The 12552-nt window shown below is 38.6% G+C and overlaps 1 protein-coding gene across 1 annotated transcript in view; it reads right to left on the reverse strand.

The window, feature by feature from the left end:
* TMTC2 (transmembrane O-mannosyltransferase targeting cadherins 2) overlaps positions 1–12552 on the reverse strand; it is a 181286-nt gene that overhangs the window by 24806 nt on the left and 143928 nt on the right. The window contains exons 9-10 of the mRNA XM_080971472.1: positions 7573–7654; positions 482–596 (exon numbers count right to left, since the gene is read on the reverse strand). Of these exons, the coding sequence (XP_080827598.1) occupies positions 482–596; positions 7573–7654 (197 nt within the window). The remainder of the gene's footprint in view (positions 1–481; positions 597–7572; positions 7655–12552) is intronic.

Here is a 12552-nt window from a genome sequence, read left to right on the forward strand (position 1 = left end):
GCCTCACTGTTATAATGGCCAAAGACAGTACTGCTGATGCAGGGGATCTGAGGAAGCAATATGCACCTGAGGAGCTCTATGCCTGGTTCACCTGTCTAAGGAACTTGTCACTCAAGCAGTCCAGACACTGCCATAAATCATTCTCTACCTGCTCCAGAACATAACCACTGTCCTGTCTTCAGCCATTTTGCTAATTTCTGGTCCTTTCAGTCTTGATCTGTGCTTGGATTTTAGCATTTGGCTCTGACCCCACCAGGTCTTGATGCTATAAAACACTAACACAGTAAGACAATATCTAATTTAGAGACTAAAGAAGGGAAATCATCTTCACACGGAAATGAATTATCTTGAATGCATGCATTTCATGTTGTCATTTGTTCAAAACGTGTTATCAAGCACAGAATTTTATATAATGAAAGTACAGATTTTAAAACCTAAAAATGAAAGGATGACAAAAAGTTAGAGGCAAATACAAACAAACCTGAGCATGTGAGCTGCATTGAAGACAACATCAAACTCTGTGTTATCCAATTCAGCTGCTTTCTTTGCCATCTCTGCTGCTTCTATCAGGCGAGAATCTTCTAAGAGAAACTGGCCTGAAATATATGTAGCACTGATATGAGCTCAAAAGGGAAGGCACACACTTAAGTATGGGAAACAAAGCTAGAAAGGACTATTCTTTTACATATTACATTACGACCCTGAGTTACCTTGTCATATTAACTTCAGATGAACTATTACAGAATAATTTGCCAAATATTTATTTACATTTGTATTCCAACCTTTTCTCCAAGGAACTGGAGGGGACATACTTCGTCCTCACCAAAATCAGAGACAGAATGTTATGGTGGAATGGGAAGTGAACCAAGGTATTCCTTGGTCTAAATCCAAGCCTCTTACCATTTCATCACACCAAAAATACTGCAGCATGGTACCATGAAAAACCTATTAAGTGATCCAGAAGCATTAAAATGAGAATCAGCATCTATGTCCATATTAGGTGATGATTTGGTAAAATGACTTACCACCAACAGTCTCAGACCCATCATTAGACTAAACTTTCCTGAAACTGATCTAGAAATCCACTTCCTCTAGAAATGGCAAAGGTTGTGAGGTAAACATCTCTTGTCAATCATAGATAGATAGATAGATAGATAGATAGATAGATAGATATGGATATCAGCTGATAATTCCCTAAACCGATTAGATTGAGAGTACATCTTAAATAGTTGATTTTTCACTCTTTCTGCAAAGATGGAAACTTGCCCTCAGCATTTACAATCAGCGTGTGTAGTTGGGGACCTAAATCAGTTTAGTCTTGGAGTGATGCAATATACCAAGAAGAACATAAATAAAGTACATGCGGTAAATTGTATCTCTACAGTAGAGGTGGGTATTCTCAGGATCAGGGGCCAAATGCAGCCTTCTGGGATCTCCCTAGACCATTCCCTCCCCAGGCTCACACTTTGCACCAATTCTGTTCCACATCCAGTTGTGTTCAACTAAGTAATACTCAGAGTAGATCCACTTAAATCAATGGACAAGTCAGTTATCAACTGATTTCAACAGGTCCACTCGAGTATTATTTAATCTAACGAAAGCCTATGTATTTCTCAATGTATCATTTGTGTGGATTGCCTAGATCAGCTGTGGACTACACCAGCTTTTAAGAATGATAGAGGCTACAACAATCCCATGCACGAAACATTCAAAGATTACTACAGAAAAATAAAAACAGTTTTAACTTTTTAAAATGGTAACAATGTACTTTTAGAGGCTAGCCAATGATTCTCCCCAATTATTATTATTCATTCAAAGTGTTGTACTTTAAAGCATAAAAAAATCTGCTGCCAAAAATACTTTTAGCACTCCAGGATCTTTGTGATCCAGTCCTACTTACAATAATAGACTGATACATGTAATTTATTAACTGCATGCTATGTTAACCAGACTGAACCAAGAACAAAAATTAGAAACATTAACCAACAAAAACTCTGCAGGTTCAGCTACAGAGAATAGCACACTACATGATCAATTGTTCATTACATCAAGTGAGTGCATAATTACAGTAATTTAATGTGAATAATCAATTTTATTATAACACAGAATCATTAAGTGATTTACAATTATTAGGAAAATGTATTATTCAACGGAAATTAACTTCAAATCTCAGTGGTTATTAATAAAAGGGGTGCTATTTAGCAGAACATCTCTGTTGTTTCGTAGCTATTATAATATAAATCAAGCCTTTTTTCTATCTGTGTCAGTGGGGTTTTGGAAACCCCCTCATTTTTCAGCTTTATCCTTCCGTGCATTTAAGTACCTCACAGGCAAATCATTCTTTCATGAACCATAGACAGTTGCCAGGTATTCTAAATAAAACCATTATTTTAACTATTATGTTTCCAAAAAGAAATAATCTTATAGAAGGTGAAGTCTGGTCAGGGATGGTAGGAGTTGTCCAACAAAACTAAGGGGCCCTATGCTGGCTACTCTCATGCAGGAGGTGTCAACTGTCAACCCTGAAAGAATCCTCTGTACATTATTTTAGAGTATCAAGGGACTCATACATATTTGGCAAGGAGACCCCGAGGAGTCTAGAGTGGCACACACACTGTAAAGAGGCCAAATCAAGTGACTGCACAACTACAGCAACGTAACTTGAATAACCAAGAAAATGTGACAACCCCAAACCACTTGAGGATCAGGATGAATATCTCTGATCCAGAAAATGCTCTGTATACATGGGTCACTGCACAGGGCAATTTTTCTTTGGGAAATCCTTTTCAGTTAAGAGTACTTGATTATTTCCTGAAGCCTTGAAGGGGTTTACTTGATGTTTAAGTGTTGCTATTCTTTCCTGGACCTGGAGCATGCACCGTGTCAATACCTAAAATACCACCACCATGTGTTTGCTACACAACCCTTTAACGTTTCAGTAGGAAATTGGAAAACATTGAAGGAATTAAGGAGTTATTCCTGAAAGACTACATTTTATTTTAATAGGGAAGATTCCTAAATAAATGGGGAAGGAGTCATGTCTAGACACTGCAGAAATATATATGTTGATACAGATATTGCCTGTTCTAGCAAATTGTGTGAAATCAACTGCCAATGGATGTCTATGACATGATGGTTTAGTGGGATTATAGAGACCTTCCCCGCACCCCCATATAGAAATCTAAGCATGTGACTCCAAATTACAATTAAAAATGTGTGTTTAATTACTGAGCAACCCTTTGAAAATTTCATCCAACAACAAACTAGTGAATAGTTATGGATTTATTTCCATGGTACAGAACAAAAGACCATAAGCATCTTATTTTCTGTCATTTTGATGTTTTATTTATTCAACCCTTCTCTATCCTTAGCTGTATTAATCACAATTTAGAATATAAGACAAAATTCATATTCCTATAGAGTGGTACCTCGGTTTTCATACGTAATATGTTCTGGAAGACCGTTCAAGTTCTGAAACGTTCGAAAACTGAAAACTCAATAGCCGACAGCTAGGCCTCAGGATCTTACACTCAGCGGAAGCTGCCAGCATGTTTGACTTCCGAGGCGTTTTCAAAAACTGAAGCATTTACTTCCGGGTTCACGGCAATTGAAAACTGAAATGTTTGTCAACGGAGACATTCAAAAACCGAGGTACCACTGTACAATTCTATATACTATAGGGGAAATCCAGTGCTGTGGGAGCAGACTTCCACTCACACAACAGGATTTCCCCCTCTTCTCTTCCTTCTTGTGGTTTTCCAGTCTTCCAGAATAGATTGTGGGTGCACACAAAGGACTGTAAGGAGGGGCAGAGAAAGCTCTAGTTCTGTTATGTGAGTGGAACTCTGTTCTGCTTGCACATGAACGTCAGTGGATTTCACTCTATTTCAATTTACATAAAACCTATATGGTGTTACAAAGGAAACATAAAAAATGTATAGAGGGCAAGCAGATGAATATCATCAGAAGAAACTCTCAATACTTCAGAAATAAAATACATAATGCATAGAGTATGACTAGATTCCAAGTCACAAGTGACCATTTATTCTTTTTGACTCCTTGGTGAGCAGCACTAGAGATGTTTCCACCAGTTTTATAATCCCTATGTGTGCCAAGAGGTTCTACTTTGAGATTTACATTGGTAACGTGGATATATTTTCCTGTGGTTTTGCAGGGATATATATATGTGGGTTATGAAGTATACTTGCTCAAGCAGATTCATGAAGAGTGGAGAGCAAATGTCTTGAGTGTCGACTTGATATATGCTTTTGCTAATGGTAATTGCTTTGGAGTCAAACTATTCATACTGCTTGATAGGTGGTTTAAAATAAGAGCAGCAAAAAAAGGAAGACAAAAGGATGCTTAAGTGTTGGTTAAAGCTATACATTTGATTGGAAACCTTACAAAACACCGCTTAAAGAAACAGCATATAGTCAATCGAAGTGTGGCATATTGGGGGGTTTTTTGGTCACTCCGTTCATCATCTTCAAAACCACTTATTTATTCAATTTTCAATGAACTTTCATAACATTGTTCTCTCCAAAACTTTCAAAACTCTATCTTCCACCAGGTCAAATAGTGTCAATTTTTGTGCTGCTTCAGTCCACTCATTCTTGGGTTGCCAAATGGCTGTATCCTTGGTCACATACTTTTAAAGGAAGGGTCATAGCTCAAAGGCATCTCCAGGTAGGGCTGGAAAAGACACTGGCCTGAAACTGCTGGAAGTTGCTGCCATTCAGTGTGGGACCAGGTATAGCCAAGAAGGTACCTTACAGATGTTGTGGACTACAACCCCCTTCATCCAGCCCAGCATGACAAATGGTTAGGAATCGTGCAAATTGTAGTTCCCAATTTCAGGAGTGCACCATGTTGGCTACTGCTGCTGCAGATGATACAGAGTTATTGACTAGTGGTCTGATTTAGTAGAGAAGCAGCTTCCTATCTTGTTACTTTATAGAATTTCTGGGGACTGACTTAAATACAAAATTCATCTGTAGGTGAATCATGCAAGATTCCTCCCATACTTGACTTTCTGTGTTCTGTATCTCAGGTAGGTAGATATGTAGTAATGGATATCTATTTTAAAGCAGTAGCATCCTACTGAAAAGGTAGTCCTGACTTCACACAACTGTTACACTACTAAGTTTTATAGCAGCAGTAGAGGACTGATGGCCCATTGGATGTTGTAGCCCAACACCTCCCATTCATTCCAGCCAACATAGTTCATGGTCTGGGATGACAGGAATTCTAGAACATCCCTGCAGTTCCACCAGATGTTGTAGTCCAACACTTCCCATCCATCCCAGTTAGCATGGCAAATATTGGACTGCAACTCCCATCATCCCTCACCACAGGTCATGCTGGCTGGGTGGATGGGAAGTGTTGAGACTACAATTTCTGGAGGACCACAGGGCTGTTCTGAGTGATGACACCATACAAGTATTCTCTCCTGAATTTTAGTTTAACTAAATTTATATGCCATTTAGTACATCTGGAAGCCAATAAAAATGCAAAGATAAAATATGTGATAGAAAAGTCATTAAACCAATACATACAGTGAGGGGGGGGGGAGTATTTGATCCCCTGCTAAATTTGGCTGTTTGTCCCATGACAAAGAAATAACCAGTCCATAATTTTAATGGTAGGTTTATTGTAGCTGTGAGAGGCAGAATAACAACAGGAAAAACCGCAGAAACCCAGAAGACAAAAGTCAGAGATTGATGTGCATTATAATGAGAGAAATAAGTATTTGATCCCTTTGCAAAAGATGACTTAGTACTGGTGGCAAAACCCTTGCTGGCAATTACACAGGCCAGACGTTTCTTGTAGGTGGCCATCAGGTTTGCACACATCTCAAGAGGTATTTTGTCCCACTCCTCTTTGCAGATCCTCTCCAAGTCAGTAAGATTTCCAGGCTGATTTCCAGGGGGTTTCCTGTTGTTATTTTGTCTCTCACAGCTACAATAAACCTACCATTAAAATTATGGACTGGTCATTTCTTCGTTGGAGGGCAAATTTAGCAGGGGATCAAATACTTTCCCCCCTCACTGTATATGCTAAAGGCCCTCACCCCCTTTCCCCAAATCACCCAAGAACATAAACTATCCAACCACATCAAACAGCCACCAAATGCTGGATAATTATTGCTAATTAAATGCCTTTTGGTAGGGAGAATATTTGCCTGAAGCTGAAAAGATGACAAAGTCAGTGCCGGGCAATCTTCCCTGGGAGACCATTTCACAGGCAGCGGACTGCCACACACCCAAAAATGAGCTTCCTTATGCTGACCAAAAAGCACATTTCCTATAGATGAGGTGATCCAGAAATGGAAATTTGTGGGTATGTACTGTGAAGATTCACTAGTCCTCTTGTACTTCATGGATGGGCTATTAGTAACATGCAGCTAAAAGCTGAATCAAGCCTCACAAGTTATAAATCTTACACCAAAATGGGATAAGATAAAATAACCAACTTTTGCTTTGTACTGTTTCCATTTGCGTACCATGCCTGCTGTTCATTTAATTGTGCCAGTTGGAATGAGAAGGTAAATTAAAATAACTAAACAAAAACACATCCTGCAGCGGCTGTTGTTGCTCATTATCAATTCAACTTACTCAGTTTCCTTGCAGTTTTACAATTCCAGGTTTCATGATCAGTGAATTTATCCTCATCAAATTAGAAACAGTATAAAAAGCTAACCGCGATGTATCTTTGACTGCCTATAAAAGACATTCTAAATCCAAATTAGCAAAGTACTGCATGCTCATTATATATCTTTCGTCTTAACTAAAACAGTTTTTTTAAAAGGAGAGTTGCGGACCAACAGTGTGATTTTTCTGTGCAAACTGAACATTTCTGTACATACATAAGAAGCTGCTGGAAGGTGGGTGCATGTGTAAAGGAGCCCAGCTCCCTCTCCTTCACAACCCAGCTCTGTTTCTATGATTTTGCATCTGTTCATAAAGCCTTTAAGTGCAGTTGCTGGCTGCATTTCTGGTACTATGCACACGGAATCCCACAACTCAATCCAGATATGCCCCCTCTCCTCCACACAGGTGGTCAACACTGTCAAAGCTGAAAGCACAAAGCAACTGCTTGATGGTGGGAGGGGGCCTCTGTGATCTGTGCATTGGGGCCAGTCTAATCTTGTAAGACAGAAGGAGGTTAAATTTAAAATTTTCAAATTCTTGAAGTAGAATCCTGGTTGTCCTGTACTGATGTTCACTATTGGATAATACTGATTTGCCCACCCAATATCAAGAAGGGTCTGATGCCATTATTTCAATGATAACAAAGATGTCTATTAATCTTTCAACACTTAATAACTATTAATCTTCCGCGCATGCCAACTGAGACGACCAGGAATTTTGAAGTGAGCTTCATCTTCGTATCATGTAATTCACAAAGGAAAGGGGACTTTCTATTTTGACTGTGATTTACACATCAGAAGGATAAATCGTTTTAACTGGCATGATTATTATTTTTCCTTTACTGCAATGTCCTGCCAGTAGCAGTTTTAAAATCCTTGAGTGCGACAGTAATGTGAGGAAACACTATCTATTGAAAACTTACCATAATGCATATAACAGTTTCCCTTGGTGGGATCCAGCTGAATTGCCTTTAAGAAATACTTTTCTGCTTCACTCTTGCGGCCCTTAAGGAGAAGAGAAGAAAACATACACAGATGGATCATCTGGACACTGTGTCATTGCAACTTTGCCATGCTTTAAAACTACCCTATGAATAGGCAAGATAAGGATCTACAAATAGGGGAAAAAATAGAATGATCTTGATTTCATTTAATGATAGCTTAGACCTCCATGAATATGAAGTTCACTCCATTTCTCTTCTGTTAAGATTCATAAATGCATATATATATTCTCCAAACATCCATGTCATGGTGTTGGTTCTTTGCTAATGCAAAGTTTGTGTCCAGGGCAGGTCCAAATTGAGATGGTTCACTTCACTGCCTTCCATCTTTTGAAGAGATGCATAGTAAACTGTTCTTCCATCACACACTCTTTTGGTGTCTCTTCCTAGGGACTGTAAACCCTGAGATTAAGGAGATAAACTGTCTCCATCCCTATACGCCAACATTCCTGTTTCTAGGGGTTGCCTGTGGGAGTTTCCATGCTGTCTGGCAAGTTCAGCTCAGCTTACTGCTGTCTGCATCTGGGAAGGCATGGGAGGGTGAGGTGAATTTTCCTCAACAAGGACTCCTCCGTGTCCCAGAGGTAAGACCATCTTGTTCCAACCCTGGTAACATGCAATCATGTAGAAAGTTTTCTGCAGAAAGTTAGGTGCTTTCTCATAGGACACCCATGAGGTGAGAGCTTGAAGTTAACTTCAGTCTTACACTGGTGCCACATATTTTATTGTTAACCTTGTGAGTTGAACAGGAGAGGTAAAATCATGAACAAAGGAATAAAAGGGTCTTTCAAAGTACAGCTAAAAGAGAAAATATGCAATGGTCTGCCCCACATAGACCAGGAGTTCCTTGTAGCAACAGTCATCTCATTCCAAGTGGAGTCCCAGACCTCCAAAGGACTGCTGACCAAATCTGCATTAAAAACAGCCAACCATTACCCCCAGCGTCAGAAATCTACCTGGATTCATCTGTATTTTAAACAATGCCCTGAGGGAGGAATACAATAATGAGTAAGAAAGAAGAATTGGTGCCTCCTGGCACAACTGTAAGGCAAATATGGATTATAGGAGAAATGCAACATATTAAAAATCACAACAGGGCATTAAAGTTATTATCCTCCTTTGGCAAAACACTTAAAGTAACAAAGCATTCATCTGCAGGTCTCCCAAATAACAGGATGAAACTGGAACACATTGCTAATGCTGACTGAATTAACATTTACATCTCTTGTGTCATTGCCCTGAAACAGGCAAATACTATTAGTCTTAGTTGGCTAATTATAATGTCTCATTGCATACTCAGATTTCTATTCCTAAGAAAAAAGAAACAATTCTCTGGATCCCCTGCCTTTTTTTGTTAAGCTTCAGCCTACAGAATTATCTCCATGAAACCAAAAGGAATGCCAGATAGTTTCCCCATTCATTCAGTTCTTCATAATATGTCACAATAATACTATGGTTAGCTTCCTGAAATTACTACTAAATTCAGTTTGAATGCACTGGTGGGCAGCAATGAGAGGGGACTAGAATTCAAGATGGCACCAAGTATAAGAAATGGGTGTTTTCTGAATAGCTGAAATAAAAATAAAATCATTAGCAGAAAATGTTTTCAGATTTCTTTGCTTAGCCCTAGGTGGAGTAACTGAAAATGACTAATTTAATCACCCTGACTATATCTAAATTTTGTTAAATAATTACCAGAGACCTTGCATACTCTCTTCTCCAACTCTTAAAAAACAAGAACATCATTAACCATGTATTTTTCAAGTTTCCTCCACACCTCTTCTTTCCTGTCAAACAGTGTAACATCTATCATTTGACAGAATCAGGCTATTTTACTACTAATTTGCAGCATTTATCAAACTTTCATCTTGTCAGGCAACATTTTTTTTTTTTTTAGTCTAATGACGTGAATGTTCCTTTTCTTAATATGATTTACTAGGAGCGCACATAAAGCTAAATAAGAGCACACATATGCTGCGGCAGTTAGACATGCACTCTGAAGTTTATAGCTCCGACATTGCAGGAAGTTAACCCAATGAAGGATTAGAACTTTGGAAAATGACAGACAGAGGAATCTTTTCTCATTTTAAGGCAAAAACCTGATGTGACTGTTTAAGTAATTTACACCATATTCTATTGCCTGCAAATTCTCCCCTTCCTCTTTATGTGTGCTGAACGACTATTAGTATTTTTTGTTATTCATAAATGGAATGATTTCTGAATATTAGGGTACTATGAAACGTCATTCTCCCACAAATCACTAACTTCCTCCTGACACAAAATAGACACAAGCACAAAGATACTATTTATCATCTAAATGCCTCCAGTAAATGAACAATTGGGTAGGCTACGGACTGGTTTACACACAGCGTGGGAATGTATGTTTCCCTATATATGGTTGGTTGATTTTGGAGTAGGTGATTTTTTAAAAATATTTGGGCTGGAGCCATTTAGTACCCACACCTTTGTAAATAAAGCAAATAATACACTTATAGGCTTCAGTCTTTGAATCGCCTTCATACAAAGGAAACTAAACCCTGTATGATTGCTCCTGAAACTATTCACCATTCAGGGTGGCTGGTGAGAGCATAACAATATCCTAATGGCCGTAGGCTAATCCAGTAAGCAATGCTAGATATATACCACTGAGGATTCTGATTGAAAACATTTTTGAAATAATAGAACCCAGGGAATAATTGAAAGGAAGGAAATCCAATTATTCAATAAAATGTGACATTTTATTCAAATAGACTGACATTATTCTTTGATTAAGAAGCTATAAAATTTGCATGCAAGGAAGGAAGAAATCTGCATCAACATCTCTCTCTATTACTGGACGTTTTGGTTTCCCCATTAATACTGGTATCTTCTGACAGCTGGTAGAATGTTCTGCAACCAGGTAAGGCAGCTGGCACACTTTAAGCTGCTGGAGAATTTAAAATTCTAAGAAGCTAATAGGAGGGAGATTAATGCAGTCAAGCAGTTCTGAATAATGCACTTGTAGAGAATCATATTCACTACCAGGTAACAATTAGTTTACTCTCTCAATCTAATTTATTTTCTACGTTTCCCACAAAAAAAAGTGTATTAAGACTCCCTCCTTTCAGTTAAACAAGGTGTGTATGAACAGACAGAAACTTAACTGTGGCAGCTTAAGTCCATGATGCAGCACACTTCAGTGGCTGGGGAAACCCAGCCAGATGGACTGGGTATAAATAAATTATTATTATTATTATTATTATTATTATTATTATTATTATTACTACTACTACTATTATTACAACTACTATGAAGCTTTGCAATAATTATATGCCCAGATAGGTCCAGTGGCTCCAAAACATTTATTGAGGGGAACTCACTGATTGAATTATCTCACCTGAGCAGGTGAACTGTCGGATCTGGAGGTGAAATTCTTAGATGCCTATGAAGCGCTACCTGGTGTCCACTACTATAATCATCTGTCTACAAGGCTGCTGTGATCCTTAGTTTGAAGGTGGGTGAATATGTGTAAGACCTCTAAATAAAGCCAGTAGGAAGGTTAAAAGGGATGAGACTGAAAAGTGCCAATTACAACCTTCCCTCTCACCATCAAGAAATGAAAAACATAGTGTCACCACTGGATGCTATTAAGTATTTATTTTAAAATGTAAAGTGCCTTCTGTTTCATAATTAGAGTTACAAAATTTTGGCAAGCAGACAAATCTGCTGTAATTGGACGGCAAAGTCAATGCAAATATAAACGAAAATGTAATTTTTTGGCATGTGGCCAAATTCAAAAGGAAGCAAAGTTGACAGATGCCAGTTGACAAAAGTAACTACATTTTGGAACTGCTTTCATTTGCTACAGTCATGCTAATGTTTTAAGTTTTGGGAGAAAAATATTAAGTGAAGCATGTTGGCAAAATGACTGAAAAGTTAAGCAGAAGGACATATGGAGACAAGGAGAGAGGCATGAAATAAAGCCGTACACATGAAACTGTGTTCACCAAGACCGCACACTTAGCTAACTTTACTCTGAACTACTATTACCTTTCCATAGTCATCCATGACCTAGTAACATTCAGGTTTGACTATAGATTCAACATGGTGGTGGCTTTTAAGAGCTAGGTTAAGATTTGAGAGCGGTTAATACTTGCCAGGACCAACTGTTTTCACTGATCATATAAGGACCTGTGAACAGGCTGGGAGGCCTCCTTCATGCTTGATCTTATACAAAGGAAAAGAGGTCAGACTGCATCTTGGCATAAGCAGGAAGCATTTGTGGAAATTGGCTTTCCATTCATAAACCCTGAAACTACTCAACCAATATGTAGCAACAACATGTTATCCCAAAGCCTATGGGCACGGAGGCAATACAGAGGTAAATGCAGCATGATTCCTGTTAATAGTTACCTACTGACTTCATAGTCCCAAGGGTAAAAGTCTCCAAGCCCACCTGAGCACACAGCTACTTTGGCCAAGATTTCTACTCTGGGGCATCACAGCAGCTAAGCCAATGACAGCTCTCCTGCCAAGGCCCTCTATGACATCAGAGAAGATCAACTGTACCAACTATAACCGCCCACTGCCTGTAGGCTGTGAATATGCTAGTTAGATTATAACTGCATTCAAGCAAGACTACAGTACAGTGTAGAGAGAGATATGCAATCTGGGATAAGTACATTTGAGAACTCAACCCTGCTATTATGTGATAAATGTCACACCAGTACAGATAAAATGCCTCTCAAGCTGAAAACAAAAGCCTAGCTAACATCATGAAAACCTCAACCTCCAATTTTTGTACAAAAATTTGCCTTCACATTAGATTGCTGACACTTTTTTTGTACCTCCAGGTCTTGATCAAATTAACTATTCTAAATACTCAAGGCTGCCCCTTTTACTGTTATTTTTGTCAGAAGCACA

This window comes from Podarcis pityusensis (assembly GCF_964106645.2).
Source record: "Podarcis pityusensis genome assembly, chromosome: 10".
NCBI lineage: Eukaryota > Metazoa > Chordata > Lepidosauria > Squamata > Lacertidae > Podarcis > Podarcis pityusensis.